Source organism: Tyto alba, unplaced genomic scaffold (genome assembly GCF_018691265.1).
Source record: "Tyto alba isolate M040663 unplaced genomic scaffold, T.alba_DEE_v4.0 Super-Scaffold_42, whole genome shotgun sequence".
NCBI lineage: Eukaryota > Metazoa > Chordata > Aves > Strigiformes > Tytonidae > Tyto > Tyto alba.
Genome location: NW_024881318.1, coordinates 2,772,701 through 2,795,340, shown reverse-complemented (window position 1 = coordinate 2,795,340; position 22,640 = coordinate 2,772,701). Strand labels below are relative to the sequence as shown.

Here is a 22,640-nt window from a genome sequence, read left to right as displayed (position 1 = left end):
CATGGGCAGAAGGCAACCAACAGGTATTTGGACTTTTCCTAAAGCTTCACCGACCTATTACCTTTATCATTCCTTTTCTCTGTTATATATGGACACCCATGTAAACTCTGCAAAAGGACTCAATGTCATAGAAGATGCATGAAAAACAGTATGTAGCTCCAGATTTTGTGGACAACAGCCACCCACAAAAGACTGTGATTTGTTGGTCTCCACTATATTGATTCTATTTCCTGATCATTTTGACCCAATCACCATTTTAATCTTTATTTTGTCATTTAAAACAAAACAAAAACTGGCAAGCAGATTTGTACACAAAGGAGAAAAAAATGCTATTTAAAAAAAAAAAAAAATCTAAGTAGCATGGCATGAAAACCTACTCCAGGGGAACTGCAGGAAGCCTTTTGCTGGGCAAGAATCTACCAAACATTTCAGTGGGCAGATCCCACTCTTAAAGCATATCTTTGTTCCACATCTTCTTAATTAAAATCTTAATTAGACAAACAAAATTCAGAAATCTTCTAGCCACCTTTGAGTTTGCTCTGTATTTTCCTTATCCATGTCCATTTCAGTAATTACTGAATGCTACATCTGCTTGAAGAGAGGTAATGACAACTTGTATAAGGTATTATTTTGTCAAGGTTTTTTTTTTTTTGACAACCAGAGCCTTGTCCAGGAATGTTTTGAGTATTTCCAAGGTGACTCCACAAACTCTCTGAGCAAACTGTTTCAGTCTTTGACCACCCTCACAGTGAAAAAGGTTTTTCTTATGTTTAAATGGAATTTCCTGTGTTTCAGTTTGTGCCCATTCCCCCCCCATCCTGTCAATGGGTACCAGCAACAAGAGTCTGGCTTTTTGTTTACTCTGTCCCATCAGGTATTTACATACATTGGTAAGGTCCTGCTGGAGCCTTCTCTTCTTCAGGTTGAACAACCTCAGCTCTCTGCCTTTCCTCATCTGCCAGAATTCCTCACACAACCCTTAATGTGTGCCTTAGGGGTATGGTTAACACAGAAAATCAACTTCAGTACGACTTTCTCTTTTGAATATTTAAAGGGTATCAGAGAAAACTAACCTGAAATAATGTACACTTAGAGACACTTCTGTGTAGTAAGTAAAGGAATACTGGTGTCACTGAAAGAATAATCAGGTGAGAAGATGAAGTATCTTACCAAGATAATGCCTAGCTAGTGTGCTTGGAGCTTTCTTTCAGGGGTCCATTTGCCACTTCTGTCCATTCTTGATGCCATGTCCTCTGTGACCTAATGCCAGTTCTGCCACTATTAGTCAGTCTTTTCAACTGTTTGCTAACAGAAATACCTTTCCAATGCTACTTCAGACAAATTATTTGCTTCCATTTATCTTAGTAGGATTTCCCTGTGTCCTTTGTTCTCCCATTGTCATTCCCAGTATTCAGGAGCTAATCCTGAACTTTGTGAAACCTCACTTAGTGTGGTTCATTTAATTGCCAGAAGATCAACAAGCTCTGGGCAACAACTTGTACCTATTTGTTGCTCCTGACTCATGCAATCATTCAAATGCTGAACTGGAAGAGACTTCCCAAGATAGTCTGGTCAGCCCTTCTTCATGGAAAGAAGTTAAATTCCAACAGATGTTGGTCCATTTGTGGCAATGAACTGAATTTGGGAGAAAACGCAGTTTAAAAATACTCCCCTCGCCCCTCTTCATGATCTCTGTCTTTTCTATCAGGCAGTATTTTTACACGGATTAGTTGACAATACAGTTCATTGCATAGTCATACAGTTTTAAGAGCACAGCCACAGCAGCGCTATAGGGGCAAAACTCCTTCATCTGGCAGTCCTGGTGAGAGAAACATCGATGAAATGACCCCTAAACGAAATCCAGTTTCCTCACCACATTCTGAGGGGTCACATTTTTTATAAACATCAGTTCCTGTGCAATGAAGGACAACCGGAAAACTGTAGTTGAGAGCTGTATGTATAAACACCTCCTGCCCTACCCTGGATGACCTGAGCTGCTGCTAGCAGTTTTCTGACTAGCACAAACTCATCCCTGTTGGTAGCCAGGCCTGTGGAAAGGACTGAGCCGCTGTCACAGCAAAGTACAGCTTTTTCTAGGACTTTGCGGTTTTCTCTTTCCAGGGCCCGTGTAGTGGCCCCTGAACAAACACTGAGGTGAAACATTAGCTGCTAAAATTCGACGATCTTGATCCTTCCCACAGTTAGCGAGGCGGACTGCTGTCCCCGGTGGTTTCCGAGCGCCTTCTGAGGTAAGTGCCCGACCGGCGCCCCGTGCCTGCGCTGGCAGCAGAGCTGCGGACTCTCCGCGGCCCCGCGGCACCGCCCGTCCCCTCACAGGCGCCGCTGCCGCCCCGCGCGCCGCTGCCGCCCCGCGCGCGCCCCGTCTCCAGCCGCCAATGAGCTGCGCACACGCAGCGTCGGCCCCCGGGAGGCCTCCCCGGCAGCTGCCTGATCCGGAGAACATGGATCAGGAGGCCGGTGCCGCCGTTCCTTTGCTCCGCAGACCAGTTGTGGCGCGTTCTGACGCATCGCGGGGGTCCTGGAGCCCGCCGAGAGCCCCTCGGACAGCAAACTGGTCGGGCACCTCCGCAGGCGGGAGGCGAGGGGCCTCGCCCTCAGGACCCTTTGCTGCGGTGCATGCTGGGAATTGTAGTCCAGAGGGCGCCGAAGCCTAGCGGCTGTGAGCGGGGCGGGGGAGGAGGGAGACTACAAGTCCCGGGGAGCGGAGGGGCTGGCTGTGCCGCCGTTCCCCGTGGCCGGCTGCCGTCGCGGGTAGCGGTCCGCGTGTCTGCTGCCGCGCCGTCCTGAGGAGCCGCCCGCCGCCGGCCGGCCGCGGCCCTTCCCGGGGGCTCCGCCATGGATCTCTTCGGGGACCTGCGGCGCATGAACAAGCGGCAGGTAGCGGCCGGTGCCGGGCGGGGAGCCCGGGGGCGCGCAGGCGGAGGGACGGGTCGGGATGCGGGGGCCGCCCGGAGGTCCTGGGGCCGCCCGGAGGTCCTGGGGCCGGGGCGGGCCGAGGGGCCGGGGCCGTGCGCGTGGGCTCGCGTGGAAAGCTGAGAAACCGTGGTTTTACGTTTCTGTCGGTAGTCAGCTTCCTTGTAGGGCCCGGCGTGTGCAAGCAGGTGGGTGTTCTGAACTCCCGTATTTCAAAATCGGTGTCTTTATCTTTACTGCGTGACTATGCAAAAAACTGGTTGGGAGGGAGAATATAAGACTGGTGACAAACCTTCCGATTTCCAGGCTGTGAAAGTTTCTTGGTTTGGTTTGTTTTTATTTCGTATCTATCGATCATTAAAAAATCCCAAAACCAAAAAACTGCAGAGCAAATTTTGAAGCTTGACCAATGCTAAGTTAGGTGGGTCATTTACCTGAAAATCCCAGCATACATATTTTCAAACTAGAATGATGGTGTGGGAATTTCCAGTTCCATATTTTACATCTCAGAGCCACGTGATAAATAGAGACGGGCGGGGTCGTTTTCCACCGCAGTATCTTCATATGTTGCCAAGTAAAAAAAAAAAAAAAAACGGAAGCAGTGTGAAGAAAGTGTGTCCACTGCTGTAACGGCTGACGAAGCAGTAGAATTTGGGGGCAGAAAGTTAGTCAAATCAATGAATGATTTTCAACATAAGAAATCTCTGTCTGACAATAGCAGGCAATGATCCTTTGTTCTCTCCCTTCTACTCCCACAGCTCTTCTTTTTAAACAAAAATAACTGTTAAGGGTACAAAGTCTTCTATTACTGATTTTACAGTGTTTATTATGTGTGCTTTAAATACTCACAAGCTCAGGTAGTCATCAGGGACGTGATCAAAATAAAATTGATCATTTGCCATATAGCTTCCTATATTTTAGAAGTCTTTGCTAGTGAGTTTACTGGCTTCTGGCACTAACAAATGGGAGTATTGCACAGGCATAATAAGCCAAGATTGAGGCACACAATGGATTAAAATTTACACTGCAGTTTGGTTTGTCTGGTTGGATTGCCGATATGGCAATCTGTTCTATGAGGCTTCTGTTGGTATATAGTTCTGGCATAAAAGTCCACATGCCTGGATTGTGATTGTGGTGCATATGGGTTGAAATTCTATGTTGTGCTTCTAAATACAACACGGTAACTTCTAAAAACAATTTTCTTGTTTCATGTAGCTGTATTATCAAGTCTTAAATTTTGCTATGATAGTGTCTTCTGCCCTTATGATATGGAAAGGGCTGATCGTCGTTACTGGAAGTGAAAGCCCTATTGTTGTGGTGCTCAGGTAAGTCAATGTAAAGGCTTTTTTGTAAAGTTTGTTAATTTCTTTTTTTTTTTTTTTTTTTACCATGTGTATATTTATTTTAAAATTGTATCACGGCAGAACTCCTTTTATGAGTAAATTATACATGTGTGTGGCTTTTCTCTCAGCGGTATCTTCTGGTATATAAAGAGCCAGTCCTGCAGGCCCCTGAGTGCTGATCAAATACATGAAGTTAAACACATGTTCATGGAAGATTCAGCCTTACAGAAATTGAATGTGTGTCATCAAGGAATGTGTGCAGTAATTAAGAGTATTTTAATGGGAATTGTCTGTTTGTGTTACTAGGGATGGGATCTGGAATCCTACCTTAATGGTTGTTACCAAAAGATACTATGGCTGGCTTTGGAAAAAAGGCATGGATTTTCTGATCATTAATAATAATCACTGATGTAAACGGAACTCTTGCTCATGTTAGTTATACTCTTTTTATGTAGATAAGTACTTCCTGTTGTACTGTGAAACTTTTTTTTTTTCATTAATGGATCTGTTTCGTAACAAGTGGCTCGTTTTGTTACTTTGTTCCTTCATCATAGCTACAATACTGTTACTTTTCTATATAGCTTGTTTCTTTCATTCACTGAGGCAGTAAGGAAGTGTTCTATGGGCTGGCTCAGCTTGGAACTTACTGAGGTTTGGGTTGTGTTAAACGTCTGTGTAGTGTTGCTGAATGGGCGAAGCTACAGATACTGTTTAAAATTATGAGTTTATCTATAAGAATTAGATGTTCTTTGTTTTCATAGTTCTTTCATTTACCACAATGTTAATAAACTCTCTCTTTCTTCTTGTTTGTAGTGGCAGCATGGAACCAGCTTTTCACAGGGGAGACCTGTTGTTCTTAACAAATTTCCATGATGACCCAATCAGAGCTGGTGAAATAGTTGTTTTTAAAGTTGAAGGCAGAGACATTCCAATAGTTCACAGAGTAATCAAAATACATGAAAAGTAATGCAACTTGGCATTTTCCTTGTTTGTAAATATAGTTTTCTTCAACATGACTTTCAATTACATTTTAATTTGGTAGTATTTTATGAAAAAGACAAGTAAGGATACAAGGAGATGAAACTCATCTCTAGGATGTGATCCACCTTTATCCCCAATTCTGTGGCACATTACTCAAGGCCCTGACTTCTGTCCCTCTGCTGTCCCTCAGTGAAGTTGCTCGTGTTTGAAGTAGGTAAACCTGTGCCAAAGGAGTCCTGTAACACAAGCTATACACGTTACTTTTGCCAGCAGTAGCACTATGTATGGGAGCAAAGTCGACTGCAGTACTGACTGTTGTAGAATTGGGATTTTGGTTATGAGAAATAGCTACTTCTGAAAGCAAATCTCTGAAAGAAGGTGAAGATTCAATCAGAGCTGTAGATGAAGTCTGACAAGTATGTGATCTTTGCTAACTGAAGTTTTCCAGAAAAGAAATTTGACTCAGAATAAAAGAAGAGATTCTTACTCTTTTTGTGTCTGTTAGTCACAATGCCAACAACCATTCATGCTGAAAAGCAACAGGTAGATTACTTATTTTTAACTTTATTGCATATGCCTGGTATGATAAACAGTTCCTTCTCAAACAAAAGAGAGGCAATTCTGTTTCTAATTCTGCACAGCAAAAAGCTAAGCTGGAGGTGGCAAGCGTTGACATATTTGCTCCTCAGGAAGTCCTGGCCATGAACTGAAGGTGTTTATCTTTCGAGTAATATCTGTTTTTCAACGCTTATTTTGAAACAAATATGTACATCCAAGAATTACCTTTTTTTTTTTTTTAATACCTAATTTGTCTTCATAAAAACTCCTTGTTTCTTAATATCATTACTTGCAATTAACAGCTTCTTGAGAAAAATAATTTTGAAGGCAGTAAACTTAATAACTTTATTTAAATGATGGTGTTGAACCAAAGTCTTGCATGCATCATCTGCACATATGCCTAATGCTTGAAAGGGAGTGAAACATGGCAGGTTTTCTAACCACAGTGGTTAAATTATATTGTGTTCAAGGTGTAGAGTAAGATGCTTTGATCATTTGAAACAGTGGGGAAAGGTCATGGCTTGGGCATGTTCAAGGTTTTAAACCTCTAGTCCACCAAAAAGAACTGAGCCTCTTCTGTGGCTGGGGGAAGTCGTGCCATCCACTCCTGCCCTAGGGAGCAGCCTGGCTCCCCGAGCTCTGCAGGCATTCACGGGGGGGAGTGCCGCCTGCTGAAGGGCTTCTGTCCCTTGAGTTGCTCCATGCAGTCCCCTAAAAACCCCACATAATATTTTGTCTGGATTATGTTATTTAAAGTCTGATTACTTGTTGGTTTGGTTTTGTTTTTGGTTTTTTTTGCCACATTAACAAATATCAAACATAAGTGAAGTTTTGCCTGGAACTCACTACGTTTAATGATGAGTGACCTAAAACTGTATTGCAGTGTCAGTGACAAAATACTGAATTTGATGCAGACTTGCAGCTACTTCAGAGGGTCTTCAATATTTATTTCCATTGAAAGAAGGACAAAGCTTTATTTTGACATAAGTGTGACCACTAAGAGTTAAGCAGGTGTATAGAACTTGGAAGAAAATTGCCTCAAAGCATTGTATTATTATAACACTTTATTTCCTAAGGGTAGATTTTTAGGGTCTATCTCATCTGAAATTTGTGATTTAAATTCAGTCTTTAATGTGTCATGACTTCACAGGATCTTATTCCACAATTTGTAAGAAAAGAAAAACAAAGCAGAACCAAAACCATGGAAAACTCTTAAGCGGAGTATTATTCAGTATTTCAGAGTTAAATTTCTGTTCTGTTGAAAACACAGAGGATTGTGGGTTTTTTTTTCCCAGATAGGCACTTACTGCTTTTGTTGAGAAAGTTTAGTGCCTGTTCTGGGTGGACAATATCCCTTTCGTGCCCACTGTGTAATTGCTTACATCCAATGACAATCTAGGAGTGTTTTTAAAACCGTTTCTTGTTAAAATCAATTGACTCTGTCAGTAAAGTCATTAATGTTAATGATTTAATGGTGCTTGTTAAATAAGCAGGGCAAGCAGGACTGGAAGTAAACATTGTTATCTAATCTTGTAGCACTTTTCATTGTGTTTTGTAGATGTTAATTAAGGTTTTTAAATTAAGTGGTATTTAGTTTATCACCTCGTTGCCTTCTAGAGAAAATGGGAACATCAAATTTCTGACTAAAGGTGATAATAATGAAGTTGATGACAGAGGCTTGTACAAAGAAGGTCAGAACTGGCTAGAGAAGAAAGATGTTGTTGGAAGAGCAAGAGGGTAGGTAATGCAAAATGTCTGTTATTTTCAGTTAAATATAAAATTTATAATTTAAATCAGTTCTGATGTTTATACAAACTAGATCTGGTATAGTATTTTGTTAATTTCTTAAATAAAATGGTAAATTTAAAAACTGCTTTACCTGTAAAAGTTGCTTTTTGTAGTCCTCTCACTGGTGTGGAGAGTGGAAATTAATTTTTCAAAAAATGGCACATTTAACAAATAATTCACTAGTAGATACAAAATTGACTAAGTTGTCTTTTGAATTGCTAGAAATTACTAGGAAACTATTTCCACATCCCACAGGAATTTTAGGCAGGGTTTGAGCTTTTTACTTTATCCTTTTTCCCAGTTGAGATGAAATATCTTAAGATTTTTCTCAAATAATTTGATTAAAATTTTATCTAAGGACAAAAAAAAATATTTCCATTCGGATATACATTAGTGACAGGCATAAATGATTGTTTTACACTAAAATATTCAAGACTGATTAACATTAAAACATTACCATATAATATTTGAGAGTTAATTTTACATTCATCTGTTTTGTCAATTACAGATTTTTGCCCTATGTTGGTATGGTAACGATAATAATGAATGACTATCCAAAATTTAAGGTATGTATGCAGATGTTTTGAATACTTTAATTTAAAATTATAAAATAGCGAGTAAAGATAGTAACAATCTTGTATCTAAGAATACATGTTCATTTTGTTTCTGTGATTTGGTACCTGATGTAAAATGAGCTGTGTTTTCTTGCTTATTTTAGCTTGTCTGTTATTAAGTAGAACTTAGTATTTGTAATAATTTGAAACCATTTAATTTATAGGAGTTTAATAAGATAAGTGTATATGATTGTGATGCCTATTTATGATGAATATGATCACATCAAAATAGTTCTGTAATTCTGTAGGAATACCACTCTATAATTGTGTACTCGCCTATTGTTAGAGAGGGCACACTTTGAACAATTTGTAATTTCAGAGCTTCTATGAAGAGAAATTATAATCAGTCTTCATTCTTTGTTTTCTTTTGCAGTATGCTCTTCTGGCAGTAATGGGAGCATATGTACTGCTGAAACGTGAATCCTAAAAAAAAAGTCACTTTTCCAAGAGCAAAGTACCCAGTTAAATATACAGAGGGAAAAAACATAATATATTTCAGATGTTTTCATTTCTGGATGCAGTTACAAAACTACAAGCTTTTGTCATGTCTAAATAAACTGTACAACAAATGAGTAAAGGTTTTGGCTGTTCATTCATTCTGTAATGGCATATTTACTATCTTAAATAGATGCTGCTTTCAGTTAGCCTTTTGCTTGTTTGGAAGATGCTGACTGTCGTGCTGAAGCAGCTTATGGCACTCCTTGATACACTGTGTTTTTTCCTAAGTGGTTCTGCACCTGAGCCCACTTCCTCCTTCCTGTTTGTTAAATTTTTTATACTTGATTATTTCTGATGTCTGTCAGCTCCCTCTCTTTTCATGACCATACAGTTTTTATCGGTACTTGTAAGGACACAGCATATGGGTTGGGACAGGTAGTGGATTGTAGGATTTTTGTCAGGCTTGTGCCTAAAGAAAATTGTCTAGAGATGGCTGACAAAAATAGACAAGAAGGGGTCTTTCATTCTGATTAAGAACCAATAAATGGAAATTTGGAGCTTTTTCCTTGAATTTGAAACTTGCGCCTTTGTGGCATAGGGACAAAAAAACCTGATGGCCCAATTTTTTGAGAGGCCTGATTTTCAGGGACTGTGTATGGTTCTAGAATTCAGGCTGTTAACTATTCTGCCTTTATGTTCCTAGCTGTAAAACAAACATAACAAAAAGTTTTTATGGGGCTTTATTTTTATTAACACTTCTAAATTGCTGAATGAATAGCACAGTGATATTACCAATGAGGGCAAGACATAACTCCTATTCTGGTTTTGAGAATGTATTGTTCTCTCCTATCATGTGATACCTGAATAGTGTTAAATATAAAATTGATTTTTCATTTTAAAACTTACCTGATAACTGTCTTGTATTTAATTCTAGATTTTTCTCTTCTTGGCTTCAAATGTCAATGTTGTGCTTTCAACAAAGCAGAACCTGTTTTCCTCGCTTGCTTTGGTTTTGTAGCTTTGATAAGGAACAGCATGATGCTTTTTTCCTATGGAGTTTTGTTTCTTCTGCAATCCCTTACCTCTACAAAAATATACTATTATATAGTAATAGCACCTCTTCTGTTATAACAGCTAGCGCTGAAAGGCAGACAACTGCTGAATTTTTCCAAGTAATATTACTTCTTTTGTGTCCTACTAAGCAGTTTTCATGACAAACTGTATTATAAGATTATAAAATTGAATTATTTTGTGTCAAATTGTATAGAAATAAAATGGAGTGTAATAAATGGCATGTCAGAATAATTTAGGTATCCTTAATGCAGTCTTCCTGTAAGTGTGCCATCATGGTTAGGAAAAAATCATTTCATTTCTAGAGACAGTGTGTATGTAGTAAGATTTTGTTTTTGAAGGCGTTGGTTGCTTGGTTGTTTTTTTTCCTTCCCCCCCCACCCTTATTGCTGAAGTCAGAATTTATTCCTCTCCACCTACCCCAGTGCACTCACAGTCAGCTCTAACTTTGAGGGTAGGATTTAGGCCATAACCCAAATTACAAATTTGACCATTATTGTGGGAATTTATTCTTGTGTTGAGGAAACACGTATTAATAAAAAGATGCAAAGATAACACCTAATTATGTGGATTCATGGTCAGAAAAAAAAGGTTGCATGATATCCTGTGTCTTGTTTTAACTCTTCTAGATAAATCTTAACCTGCAGAATTGACATATGCAATGGTTGTCAAGTCTGCTTTTTTAGTGAAATGTGGGATGACAGTGTGGGCCCGCTTTGGCTGGACACATAGAGGTCTGCTACTTGCATCCACCAAAGCAACTTTGGTCAGCCACATACAATAACTTGTTCAACCATATAGGTATTCTACTTTCTCTTTTGTGGTAAGCAATAGCTTTTTTTTCAGCTATGATAAATCTTACATAAATACAAAAAGTTCCTGCCTGCATGGAAAAGGTGTAAAGAAGATGGAGCTAGACTCTTTGTCCTGGGTTGAGTGAGTGGTGGAGTTTTTTGGTAGCAGGGGAGGGGGCTATCGGGGCGGCCCCCTGTGAGAAGCTTCTCGAAGCTCCCCCAGCTCCACGTCAGCTCCACTTCTGTTTGGGAAATTGAGCCAATCGGCTGCGCCTCTGCGAAAACGTATTTAAGAAGGGACGTGGTGACGGGCAGTGGGACTGGTGAGGAGGAGTTGCTGCAGCTGCATGAGCACCAAGGTCAGTGGAGGAACGGAGGAAGAAAGGAGGGGGGAGGTGTGCCGGAGCAGAGACCCCCCTGTATCCTGTGGGGAGACAGCAGGGCGGCCCCCCCTGCCACACAGGGAGAGCTACGGTAGAGCAGACATTGATTTGTGGCCTGTTGCTCCTGCTCAGAATAATCAAGGTGCTGTGCCCGAAGAAGGCCGGGGTCTCATGGGAAAAGGCAGCCCCGCTGCTGTAATTCAGTGCTGGGAGGATTGCAGCATGCGGGGGAGTCCCACGCCGGAGCAGCTCGGGAAGGGCTGCAGCCGTGGGAGAGAATCCAGTCGGAGGAAGTTGGTGACCCATGACGGAGCAGTGTGGGGAACGCTGCGGCCCGTGGGAGGAATTCAAGTCGGAGAAAGTTTGTGGAGGACTGTCTCCTGTGAGAGGGGGACCACGACGGAGCAGGAGGAACAAGTTCCAGACACTCCCCTCACCGAAGATGAAGGAAGTAGCAGCGCTGACTGCACCCCCCATTCCCTGCCCCTGCGCCACTGGGGGAGGAGGTAGAGATATCAGGAGCAGAGCTGAGCCCGGGAAGAAGGGAGGGGTGGGGGGAAGGTGTTCTCAAGATGGGGCAATGCTTCTCACTGTCCTACTCTGTTACGTGTTGTTAGTGTCTGTAATAAATGTATGTTCTTTTTTTCTTCCCCTAATGAGTCTGCCTTTTGCTCATGATCATAAAAGGGGGATTTTCCCCCATCCCAGTCCTATCTTGAACCCCAAGCCTGGCTCTCTGTCCCTTCTCATTGCCGGAGGGGAAGGGAGAGAGAGCTGCTGCATTGTGGTTGGCTGCCAATCAGGCCTAAACCACAACACTCTTCTCAGTGGTGCCCAGTGATGAGACAAGAGTCAATTCCATCTGAACACTGGAAAAAGTAATTTTTACTGTGCAGGTGACTGAACACTGAAACAGGCGAAAAACATGGTGAAACCACTAAAACATGGTATAGCTATTCTTATGTAGGAGAAGACTTTTTTTTTTTGCAGATTTAGGAATTTAATAATTTATAAAAAAGATTCTCTATAGCATTGCTGCTGTTCCCTGGCAAGGTTACCTTTTCTATGCAGAAATACATATAGTTTGATAACTGGTGGCTTCTTTTTCAGGCCTATCCGGTTTGCTGCCTGTGAAAGCTTAGAGACGACTCACCAGCAACTGGATGATTGGGTTGCGCTTGGTTCTGTTCTTGACTTTCATTCCCGTAACTGAGCTAGTTTAAGCCAACCATTTCCATTTCTGATGATCTAATTAGTGCTGCTTATTAATTTCCTTAGAGTAAAAGTCAGGGAGGAAAGGAGCGCATAAAGTTTTGCCCAAAATCTAAATTTCTGGTATAAACCCTTTCTTTCTGCTACATAAAAGTACAGAATCCTTTAGTCCTTAGGCTGATAAGCAATGATAAATGAGCTTTGATGGTGAAATGTGTATCGGGATAATGTTTCTCTGCTGTGAGGTAAATTGCTCTGTACAATACATGAATGATTTAATGTCTGCTTAATATTATTAGTGTTTACAGCAGAGAGAAGGCTTGCTGTTTGGTATATTTTATAACTGAATGTTACCAGCTTTTCCTGCTAGTCAGGCTGAGAACAAGTTTGAAGGTGACTTTACAGGTCGCAGCTGAACTTGCCTTTCAGCTCCTGTTGCTGCAGCCAGGCGATCCTCTTGCTGCAGCCAACATAGTCACGTATCTCTCTTTAAGTTCTCATGTTCAGTGGAGCCAACACAAGTTGTGGACCCAGGGGGAAGTTAGTTCTCTGCTGGGTTTGAGTTGAGCAGGCTCAACAAAGCATATGGGGAAAAAAACCAGAAGCGTGGTAGAGGCAAAGGAGGAGGAACAGGCTTAGCCTTTGGGAACAGTGAGCTGTTAGATTGTCCCAACTGCAGCATGTGACTTTGTGCTTAAAATTTAAAGATGATATGAAAATCCTTCAGTGTGTCCTGAGGAGAGCATCCAAGCTTGTGAAGGGCGGGCAGGCCTGTCCTCTGAGGGTTTGCCCCGTTTGGAGAAGAGAGAGGAGGCCGAGGGGCGACCTCCCTGCTGCCCGCAGCTCCCTGGGGAGGGGCCGTGGGGAGGGAGGTGCTGAGCTCTTCTCCCTGGGCTCCAGGGACAGCACGGCCGGGAACGGCTCCCACCCGCCTCTGGGGAGGCTCAGAGGGGACAGGAGGGAGCCTTTCTTTCCCGAGAGGGTGCTCCAACGGTGGAAGAGGCTTCCTGGCGAGGGGGTCAGTGCCCCGTGCCTGTCAGTACGTGAGGGGCGTTGGGACAGTGCCCTTGATGACAAGCTTTAACTTTGGTCTGCCCTGAAGTGGTCAGGCGGTTGGAGCAGATGATTGTTGTAGGTCCCTTCCAGCTGAACTGTGCTATTCTATTCCGTTCGTCTGTTTATCACCTCTAAAATAATTTGCAGCAAGGGCACAAGCCAGTCCCAAATTAAATTTATGTATATTGCTGCTCCTTGTGCTTCAAGCAGAATTTTACATACACTCTTCAGAGATAAGGGACAACCTGTGGTTGTGCATGTTTCAGTGGGTTATAGATGGGGCTGACGGTTAGAAAGAAGGGAGTTAAGAGCCTACATATTTGATGCATCAAGGTGCTTTCACTTTTCTACAAATACAACTCAATCCTTCAGTTGCCTTCTCTGCTTCTAGTCTGCAACTTCCCTTTGAAGTCAGGACAGATCAAGGATATAATTGTGGATCTACTGACTTATTAACTGGAGACAGTGCTCCATAGATCCTTGAGGCTGTGGTAACTGGTTCATCTCCACTCACATGTTACTTAGACATCAATACCCCCTGGTAAGGACGGCTAGCTTGGCTATTGGTGTGAAGTACTATGTATGCATTGTGTCACTGGAAAAAAGAAAAGAGCGTTTTAAAGCAAGTGCCTCCATCCTAGCAAGGCCTCTGGATGTATTGGGGGTTTTCTGGAGTAAGATCAAGATGCTACAGGCACAAGCAGTATGCTTTTAACTGAGCAGCTGGGAGTAGGAGAAGCTCAGACTTTGGTTGAAGCTGTTTAGATTTTCTTTCCAGTTGGCTGCTTTCCCACAGCTGCACACCCTGAGCTGTGCAGGCCGCAGTGTGTGCAGAAGGGGGGCCACAGTCATCGTGGGGTCCCGGGGCTGGGGGCACCAGCGCAGATCCTTGGGGTGGGGGCGTGAACCCCGCTGCTCTCGCAGGGAAGGGCCGAGCAGGACGCTGCCTTTGTTGGTCTCCTCCGCTTCTCTCAGCACTCTGGTGCTTGACATGGGGGTGGCAAAGGCTGGGGGGGTGCGGGGGCGTGTGGAGCAGCCCCAGTGCCCCTCCCTGGGTGCCCCTCTGCTCCTCAGCCCTGGCACGGCAGCACTGGGGGCGGCCGCGTCGACACTCGGGTTGTACTGGTGCCTGTGCTGGTGGAGATAAAACGAGTACGTGGAGTAACTGGAGATACAACTCCAGTTTAAGCCTTGTTTGGCAAGTAATTTCTCTCTATTTTTAATCAAGATAGCGGTCAACTGCTGAAAAGGACATTTTCCTCTGCCCGCATGGATTTTATCAGTGTTTCTTTGAACATCTTAGGGGCCAAAAGGAAACAAAACATAAGCCACCCACATGGCAAAAATTTAATATGTTTCTCTGATACACAGCTTGGCTTAAATAAGTATACTTCATCTCTTCTGTCATCATTTATGCTCCAATACGCTGTTTTTGTATATAGAACCATCTCTGCTTCTCTATCATTTGTGTGTGAATATGCTATCAGCAGAAACTATATATACATATGCTATATATAGTCTGTAGATATATGTAGGTGTATGGAAATCTGACGTGGGCATGACCACCACCTGAATTTTGAGTCTGTTTGCAATATGAACCTGACTGAATTTGAGTTTTACAAATAAAGCAGCTGTGGACAAAGTTTTGTTTCTTTTGCGATCACATTAGCACATCAGTTTCTAGTGCTGATGACCACGTTTCCTAGAACTAAAATGAAAGGTGTATGTGGAAAATCAGACTGCAAGAAGACCTGGACAGGGGGGAGCGGGGTGCGGGTGCACCAGCCCTCTGCGAGCCCCTGGAGCACCAGGGCTGTGTTTCCATTGCGTGCTGGGGTGCCAATGAGGAGGAGGTGGGGAGCCCACCTGGGGTTTTTATTGTTCTCGGAAAGGAAGCGTGGTGTGACGCTGCCCCACAGATGCCTGAAGCCTCAATTCACCCCCCGGGGGGGCTCAGCAGTCTCAGCGCAGCCAGGGCTGTGCTGGGCACCAACCGTGGCCCTGGGGCTCGGGGCTGGCCACGGTGCCTCCCTGCTTCCAAGGGGCAGTGACCCTCCTGCCAGCTGCAGGGTGCCGTCCTGTTTTCCTGCTTCTCTTCTTGTGACTGGGGTCTGGGGCCACCTAAGAGCCTTGTGGTTTGCTAATGCCTGTCCTTTCTGTCACCTGCACCGGTCCTGCTCTTTCTTTGCTCTCTGGACTTGTGTCATGCAGCTTCCTCAGCTCTATTTTCTCCAATACATATGGTGTTTATAAATCCAGCATGATCAGCTATATATGGAAGAGAGTTGACATTTGGGAAACAAAACCTGTAGCTTCAAATTTCCTCGGTGTTTATTTTCTGTGGATTTAGTTGCAAACTAACAAATTGGCAGATGAGTCACCTGCTGGTTGCTGCACTATCCCAGCTCCAGCTCGCGTGGAAATCCGGCTGAAACAGCCCAAACTGGCCAGGGAAAATGAGCTCTCCCCCCTTACCACGAACCCCATGCTTAACCTGCTCCCTGAGCCCTTCCCTATGCCAAGGGCTTTTGGTAGAAATCATGGCTTACCAGAGCTCTTCAAGCTACTGCCTCGTGTTTCCACATAAACACATGGCAGGTTTTGAGGCTAACGCAGAGTCTGGAATTGCCCTCCCAGGTGAGAGGAGGCACCGTGCAGGGCACTGGTCTGACCACTGTAAAACAAACCCCTTTCATGACACTGGCTGCTCTGGTCCTTGTGCCTGTACATGTCCTAACCCTGAGCATGGCCTAAAGGTCCATATCTCATAGTAGGGGTGTAACAGTGAAAAAATAATCATTAAATGCAACTGGAATAATTGCATCTGATCTGGCCACTTGAGATGTGTCTGTTACACCTTATTTTGCCAAATGTTGGAATGTAAAAGATACAGATATCAGTCTCTGCAAAGGAAATTTTACAAATTGGTTCTGATTGCCTCTGAAAGAGTGATCAAGACAGGAAAATAGTTCTACATTACTCTCAAGAATATTCAGCTCTTGCTTGCCTGGCGAGCAAGTTACTCCCGTGAGCAGCAGCAGCATCAAGGTCGCCCTTTGTGGCGCGGTCAGCCCTGCATCTCTCCAGGCTCTGAGGGCAGGCAGCCCCGGCCGTCCTTCGCAGCAGGCTCCCGGGAGGATGGCAGCAGGAGTGGTCCCTGCAGTAGGTTCACGCCTGGGACATGCTGTCTGACAGGCTGAGTGAGCCTGGGCTCGCTCTGTGCGCCGCGACGCTGAAGATACGGACGTGGGCCAGCACTGTGCACTGGCAGCCCAGAAAGCCAAGCGTGTGCTGGGATGCATCGCCAGCAGCGTGGCCAGCAGGGCCAGGGAGGGGATCCTCCCCCTCTGCTCGGCTCTGGGGAGCCCCTGCAGGGAGCCCAGCGCCCAGCTCTGGGGCCCCCGGCCCCAGCGAGACGTGGACCTGGTGGAGCGGGTCCAGAGGAGGGACACAAAAATGATCCGAGGGCTGGAACGGCTCTGCTGTGGAGGGAGGCTGAGGGAGCCGGGGTGGTTCAGCCTAAAGAAGAGACGGCTCCAGGAAGACCTTCCTGTGGCCCTTCAGTATATAAAGGGGCTTCTAAGGAAGATGGAGAGGCGTTTTGCCAGGGCCTGTAGTGACAGGACAAGGGGCAACATGGTTTTCAACTCAAAGAGGGAAGGTTTAGATTGGGCATAAGGAAAAAATGTTTTACCATGAGGGTGGTGAGATGCTGGGACAGGTTGCCCAGAGACATCATGGATGCTCCATCCCTGGAATCATTCAAGGTCAGGTTGGACAGGGCTCTGAGCAACCAGATCTAGCTAAAGACAGCCCTGCTCATTGCAGGGGAGCTGGACCAGATGACCTTTGAAGGTCCCTTCCAACCCAAAGCACCCTGCGAGTCTGTGGCTCTATGAAGACAACCTCTCCCTGCCTGGTGGTGCCTGTAGCAGGGCACAAGCTTTGTGCCTGCAGTTTGCATCCCCATCACTCTGTGCTCCCTGGGACCACCAGCGCAGCAGTGTCTCTTGAAGAATTTTGTCTTCCCTGGGAAGGCTCACCTGGAACTGCTTCTGTCCAGCCAGCAACAGTTCCTGAGAATTCAGAAACATAAATGCCTCGCATTTGAATTCTCAAAATATTGAACACCTCCACCTCAAAAATCACAAAACCAAAAGATGCAGCACAGTGACATACACTGAATGTGCAATAAGCAATTGCTTTAGTTAAGCTTCAACTGCCTAGATCTAGGACTTCCTAAAATGCAGCACAAACAGTATCAAATATCTTAAACTGTGTCTTATTAAATAAATGTTTATTATTTTATATTGTTCAGCCTCCGTAAAGTTATCGAGCTCTTTTCGGAAAAATGTCTTCAGTTCTTCAGGGAACTGTTACTGCAGAGAGTCAGTTTTCAGGTTATTTGCAGAATGCCTGCCCTGGCTGCAGATTTGAAGTGCTGGAGATTAGTCTATTCAGCATCTTCAACATTTACAAAGTATTCCTTAGTGATTGTGCCCTGTTATTACATTGGTGATATGCTTAAACCATTGTTTGTTCTGTACATATATTATAGCTGTCTCTAACGTCAGGATCAGTACAAAGAAACTGATGAAAGGCACACCATTTTTCTTTTATTCCTTTTTATTTCCATAAAATCTGCCTTGCTGATAGAACAATCATAGTTGTCTAAAACGTAAAGGGAGCAAATTAAAGAGTGTTATTGTGGTAATAGCATTTAAAGCCCATTAATGTTTTGTGACAAGGAGTGCAACAATATTTCACTTTGCCATAGGATATATGAAAAGTAGAAAGGTGTTTTAAAATGAAAAGAGCTGTTTCTTGATGTTCAAACACAAATCTGTGTTATCAGATTTCTTTTTGAAGAAAGAAAGGTTGTCTCAAATGAATGAGTCACTCGCAGTTGTTAACATGTTTTTTGCACCTGGATCCTTTTCTGATATGGGGGGTGGTCCAATATATTATTTCTGTATAATATCAAATTATTATTTTTCTGAAAAGGTTGATAAAAATAAGAATTAGAATAAATCCATATCACCTTTTTATCCTTATGAACAAGTAAATAAAGAAATGCTAATAATGCACAAATGTACTCAAAGAACGGGCTGGACCCTCAGCTGGGCTGAGGAAGAGGTGATGAGGCCACGGAGAAAGGACGGGTCTTTGGACCATCCCTGCCTCTTCAGACCTGGCTGCCCTGCATCCGAATAACCCGAGGAGCACAGACCAGGCATCCGTCAGCCTACGTGTGGTCTGGAGCACGGGAGCCTTGGCAGCCTCTTCTGTGCCTGTGCCCACACCATGTTCACAGCTGTATCGTGCATGAGGCTGGGTTGGGGGGTCCCGTGCACGGGGCTTGCACGAGGCTTGTGTCCCTGCTCTATTCTGGCTGGAGGTTTGTTGCAGTGGCTATTTCACCTGGTTTCTCACAACTATGTTGGTGGTGCTCTCAGCACCACTGTGTCAAATTTCCTGCTCTTTACACTTTCTGCATTTATGTATTATAATATTTCAGCATCTTTACAGTGGTTTGTCTTAGTATTAAATGGATGTTTTGGTTTTATTTATTAGGGATCGGGTTATTCTGCTTCAGTGCTGAGTTTTTCCAGTCAGGTTTCCCTTTGCTGAACTGTTTGCAACCCAATTCTAGCTGTGACCCCCACAAAAGACATGCTAAAGTACATAATGCATTAATTCATGCCCCATTAGTCCAAAAGTGCTATCAGAGAAAGGCACATGATAAAAAGAGCAACCGCCAGCCTAGGCCAAGTAAATCCCTGGAGTTGGAGGGGATATGAGCCATGGCATGCAGGCAATAACTCTGCCTATGAAAAGTCATCAAGGCCTACAGTTCCCAGTGATCGTGGCATAATAAATATGTCAAGAAGCAGTTTCTTCCTTCACAGCTCAACCTCCTCCCAGGAGCCATCGGCTGTGGCAAGCAGAGGACCCCTTTGGTCAAGCTGTCCTGTCTGGGACAGCGCTGGACGGCCCCAGGGGTCTCACCAGGGAGGCTGTGGGCAGGGACCTTTTTCTGTCACACTCACCACAGGCCAAGGAGTGCAGATGTACTGCCCATTTAAAAAGCAAATTCTGCATTTTCTCCTGCTCAACAAAAGCCACTAAGGGCCCAAAGGGGGGCTGGGGTGGTGTCAAGCCACGAGAGTATTATTGAAGAGATGTCGTTAGTTCATATAATTAAGGTATCTGCCTAATTCCTGTAAGGCCATGAGCAAGCAGCATTGCTCAAGCACATGCTCCGCTGCGGTTAAGGAGCGCTCGTCTCGGCAATGCAGCCGCCAGCGCTCAGCCCTGTGCCCAGGACCACTCACACGCAGCAGCCCCGGCCCCTCGCTCCTGCTCGGCGGCCGGCAGGGCCTCTGGCAACCACCGGCCGGGGCGGCAGCGTCCTACTCCCAGCCCGCGCCGGGGCCCCCCGCGCCCGCCAGCCGCTCGGGCACAGCCGCTCGGGCACAGCCACGCCGCATCGCCTTCTCCTCGCCCCGCTGCGCCCCTTCTCTGCCCCTGCAGGGTGCGGAAGAGCGGGCCGGTGTACCCCAACGACGAATTTGGGTTGCAAAATTGATGGCCGGTCATTCTGACAAGAGGATGAGCAAGGTCCTAAGAACATCCTGGTAGACATTTTGATCCCAAAAGCTATGCAAGCATTTCACCAGGCAGAAGAAAGCCCCAGCTGTATCTTGTAAATAAGTGAAGCAGAGCTTGTGACATGTCCAGCAAATATTACAAATAATGCAATATGTTTTAGAGAAAGACTAAGTCATGCAGCCTTGGCTGCTTTGGAAAAATACAAGTCTGCCTCCAACACTTCCTACAGACACGTTTGGGAGCCTGATGAGGGCTCAGTATTTCAGGCCCATTATTGTGTCAGTTCTATATCTGCATGATTCAAGACACGTGCAGATCATGGGATTAAAGACCTTACTAGGGTCTGTTTCTTTTGAAAACAGTAAGAATAAACTTCCACTGAACACACTCAACGAAGAGAGAGAAGGGTCTCATAGTGGCTGTCAGTATAAAAGCAAAGGTAAAACTAAAAGACATAAACAGGCCTGTAGGGCTCCGTTAGTTTGAAAAACTTATTGTTTTTCTTTTCCAGAAAAATGGAAAATCATCTCACTGAGTTTTTGTTGGTGGTTTGCTTCAAATAACCCAGTTTGACTGTTTAGAGTAGTGAAACAGATTTTTGTATTTGTTTTATGACAAAACCCTGAAAATGTGGGGTTTTTCAGCAAAAATATCCCTCCACTTAAAAAGCTAATCCTAATTAAAAAGGAAATTCAACCCCAAATTTGATCAGCTCTCTAAATCAGTATTTTTCACTGTACCTTTAATCACCTAAAGGGTAAACTAATTTAAACTTTCATTAAGGCCATAATATAAGGTATAAAAATGAAAGTATATAAGGAACAATCTCAAATTAATGTAGCTTAGGGCAGTGCAAAATGAGATTTAATGTGAAGACACAACCTTTAACACACGAAATGTATGAAGATGTAGTATATATACAAAGTATGAGAAACGTTTATTTGTTTGCAGAGTGTTTGTGGTAAAAGAGGCTTAGGACTACTGGGCAATGAGGAACTGAGTAGGAATTCATGGTTTGGCATTACTAGCCAAAGTTTACCAACAGCATGGGTGTTGTATGCACTGTATTGGCCAGAAGGTTTCAATATTGCTTAGTGTTGTTAATCCTCAATAAGCCCTACATAAAGCAACAGAAGCAAAGCCAGCAAAACCAGGTGAAAGTAACAAAGTACCGTGCTGAATGTAGCACTAGGAACCACCCAGCTTCCTAAATTAACTTGCACATGTGTGGCAGTTCTGGGGAGATGACCTGGTGACCGCTTCCCCTGGCTCTGCTCTGAGGGAACCCTTGGTGGTGGCTCCTGGAGCAACCAGGGATGAAGCAAGGGGCAGCAGGAGCCACGCTGTGCAGGGGCTGTGCTCTGCTGCTCGGTGCTGTGCTGAGCAGTGCTGTGCACCACGGCGCTCTGCACCATGGTGCTGCGCTGCTCGGTGCTCTGCTGAGCGGTGCTGTGCACCATGGTGCTGCGCTGCTCGGTGCTGTGCACCATGGTGCTGCGCTGCTCGGTGCTCTGCTGAGCGGTGCTGTGCACCATGGTGCTGCGCTGCTCGGTGCTGTGCACCATGGTGCTGTGCTGCTTGGTGCTGTGCACCACGGCACTCTGCGCCAGGGTCCCCGAGGCCACGGGGAGGCCCGGCTGCAGCCTGAGGTAGGTCCAGCACAACAGCATGGGGGGGCAAGGACACTCAGAGGGCTTCTAGTACAGCCCCTGCAGCTTCTGAAAGCCAAATAAATATTCTGACTCTTTTTTTTTTTTTCTTTTTTTTTTCTTTTTTTTTTTTCTGAAAATGGAGTTTCCTGATTTTTCAATTTCCTGTCCTGAATTGCAATGAACAATCAGAATTTCCCATGGATGGCAATGTTGTATTTGATCAGCTGTCACCCAGCACAGAGCACGTGTTGTCTGTAGCTGTACTGCAGGCTGCACAGTGAAACTCATGATTGAGGCATGAGAATACTATTGTAAATTAAACAAGAATGCATAATTAATAACCACAATAAAAGAATGAATCACATTGACCAGTAAAACAAGATGCAATAAACTAAGACTAAACAAGGGAACGATTTAGCTGATACAGTAGGATACACAATTGACTTCAAAAGTGATTGTACTAGATAGTTTTTCCAGTAATTATGTTAATTCACATCCACAGTAGTTTCCACTGGGTATGGTTCAGTTCCAGTCGTGCAGGGTTAGCTGAAGGATCTGGCAAGTTCCTCACAGGCAGCTCTGTTAACTGTGTATCCTGCTTCCTGACACAGTTCTCTAGGCAGCAAAATCATCACATAAACTGTTCTGATTCCACATGACTTCATCTCTGTCCCTGTTGTTCTCCTCTGGGACAATCAGCACATCAGGACTTGATATCTCTCTACGACTCATCTACCTTCACTTCAGTGGAACTACTTACATGCCTGAAGTTGAGTATGCATTTAAGAGTTCCACTTCTGCATGGCCTTTAAAGCCATATATTCTCTCCTTCAGTGATTCATCCATCTTTTCCCCTGCACTGTCTCTTCAGGATGGAAATCTTTTCATCCATTAACTATCACAAAGTTGGCCAGTTCCAGGTCCCATAGAGTACTGGGAAGTTTACCCGGTCTCTATGCAAAGAAAGAAGAAAGTCCTGTAAATCTGTGAGTCACACTACCATCACCCGTGACAGTAAATTTAAGTGATAAGGGGAATAAAAATAAACTATTTGCACAAGGTCTTGTATTTCAATGAGCTTCAAGTGATGCTGTCCTTTGAGTTCGGTTGTGTTACAGACATTCCTCATGCTTAAAAACTGCTGGAGCTTTTTTTATTATTATTATTTTTTTTTTCTCCCACAAAAGCTCATGTAAAAAATTTT

The 22,640-nt window shown here is 44.3% G+C and overlaps 1 protein-coding gene across 2 annotated transcripts; it reads left to right on the top strand.

The window, feature by feature from the left end:
• Positions 1-2,722: 2,722 nt before the first annotated feature.
• On the top strand, positions 2,723-8,790 carry SEC11C (SEC11 homolog C, signal peptidase complex subunit). 2 transcript variants are annotated; one of them, XM_042804786.1, is made up of 6 exons: positions 2,723-2,898; positions 4,150-4,259; positions 5,091-5,240; positions 7,434-7,553; positions 8,113-8,170; positions 8,592-8,790. In XM_042804786.1, exons 1-6 carry the CDS (start codon positions 2,857-2,859, stop codon positions 8,643-8,645), a joined length of 534 nt encoding a protein of 177 aa, XP_042660720.1. In that variant the 5' UTR covers positions 2,723-2,856; the 3' UTR covers positions 8,646-8,790. The 2 variants fall into 2 exon arrangements, with proteins under 2 accessions (XP_042660720.1, XP_032865112.1); XM_033009221.2 differs by lacking the exon at positions 2,723-2,898 and adding an exon at positions 3,010-3,122.
• The last annotated feature ends 13,850 nt before the right edge of the window (positions 8,791-22,640 follow it).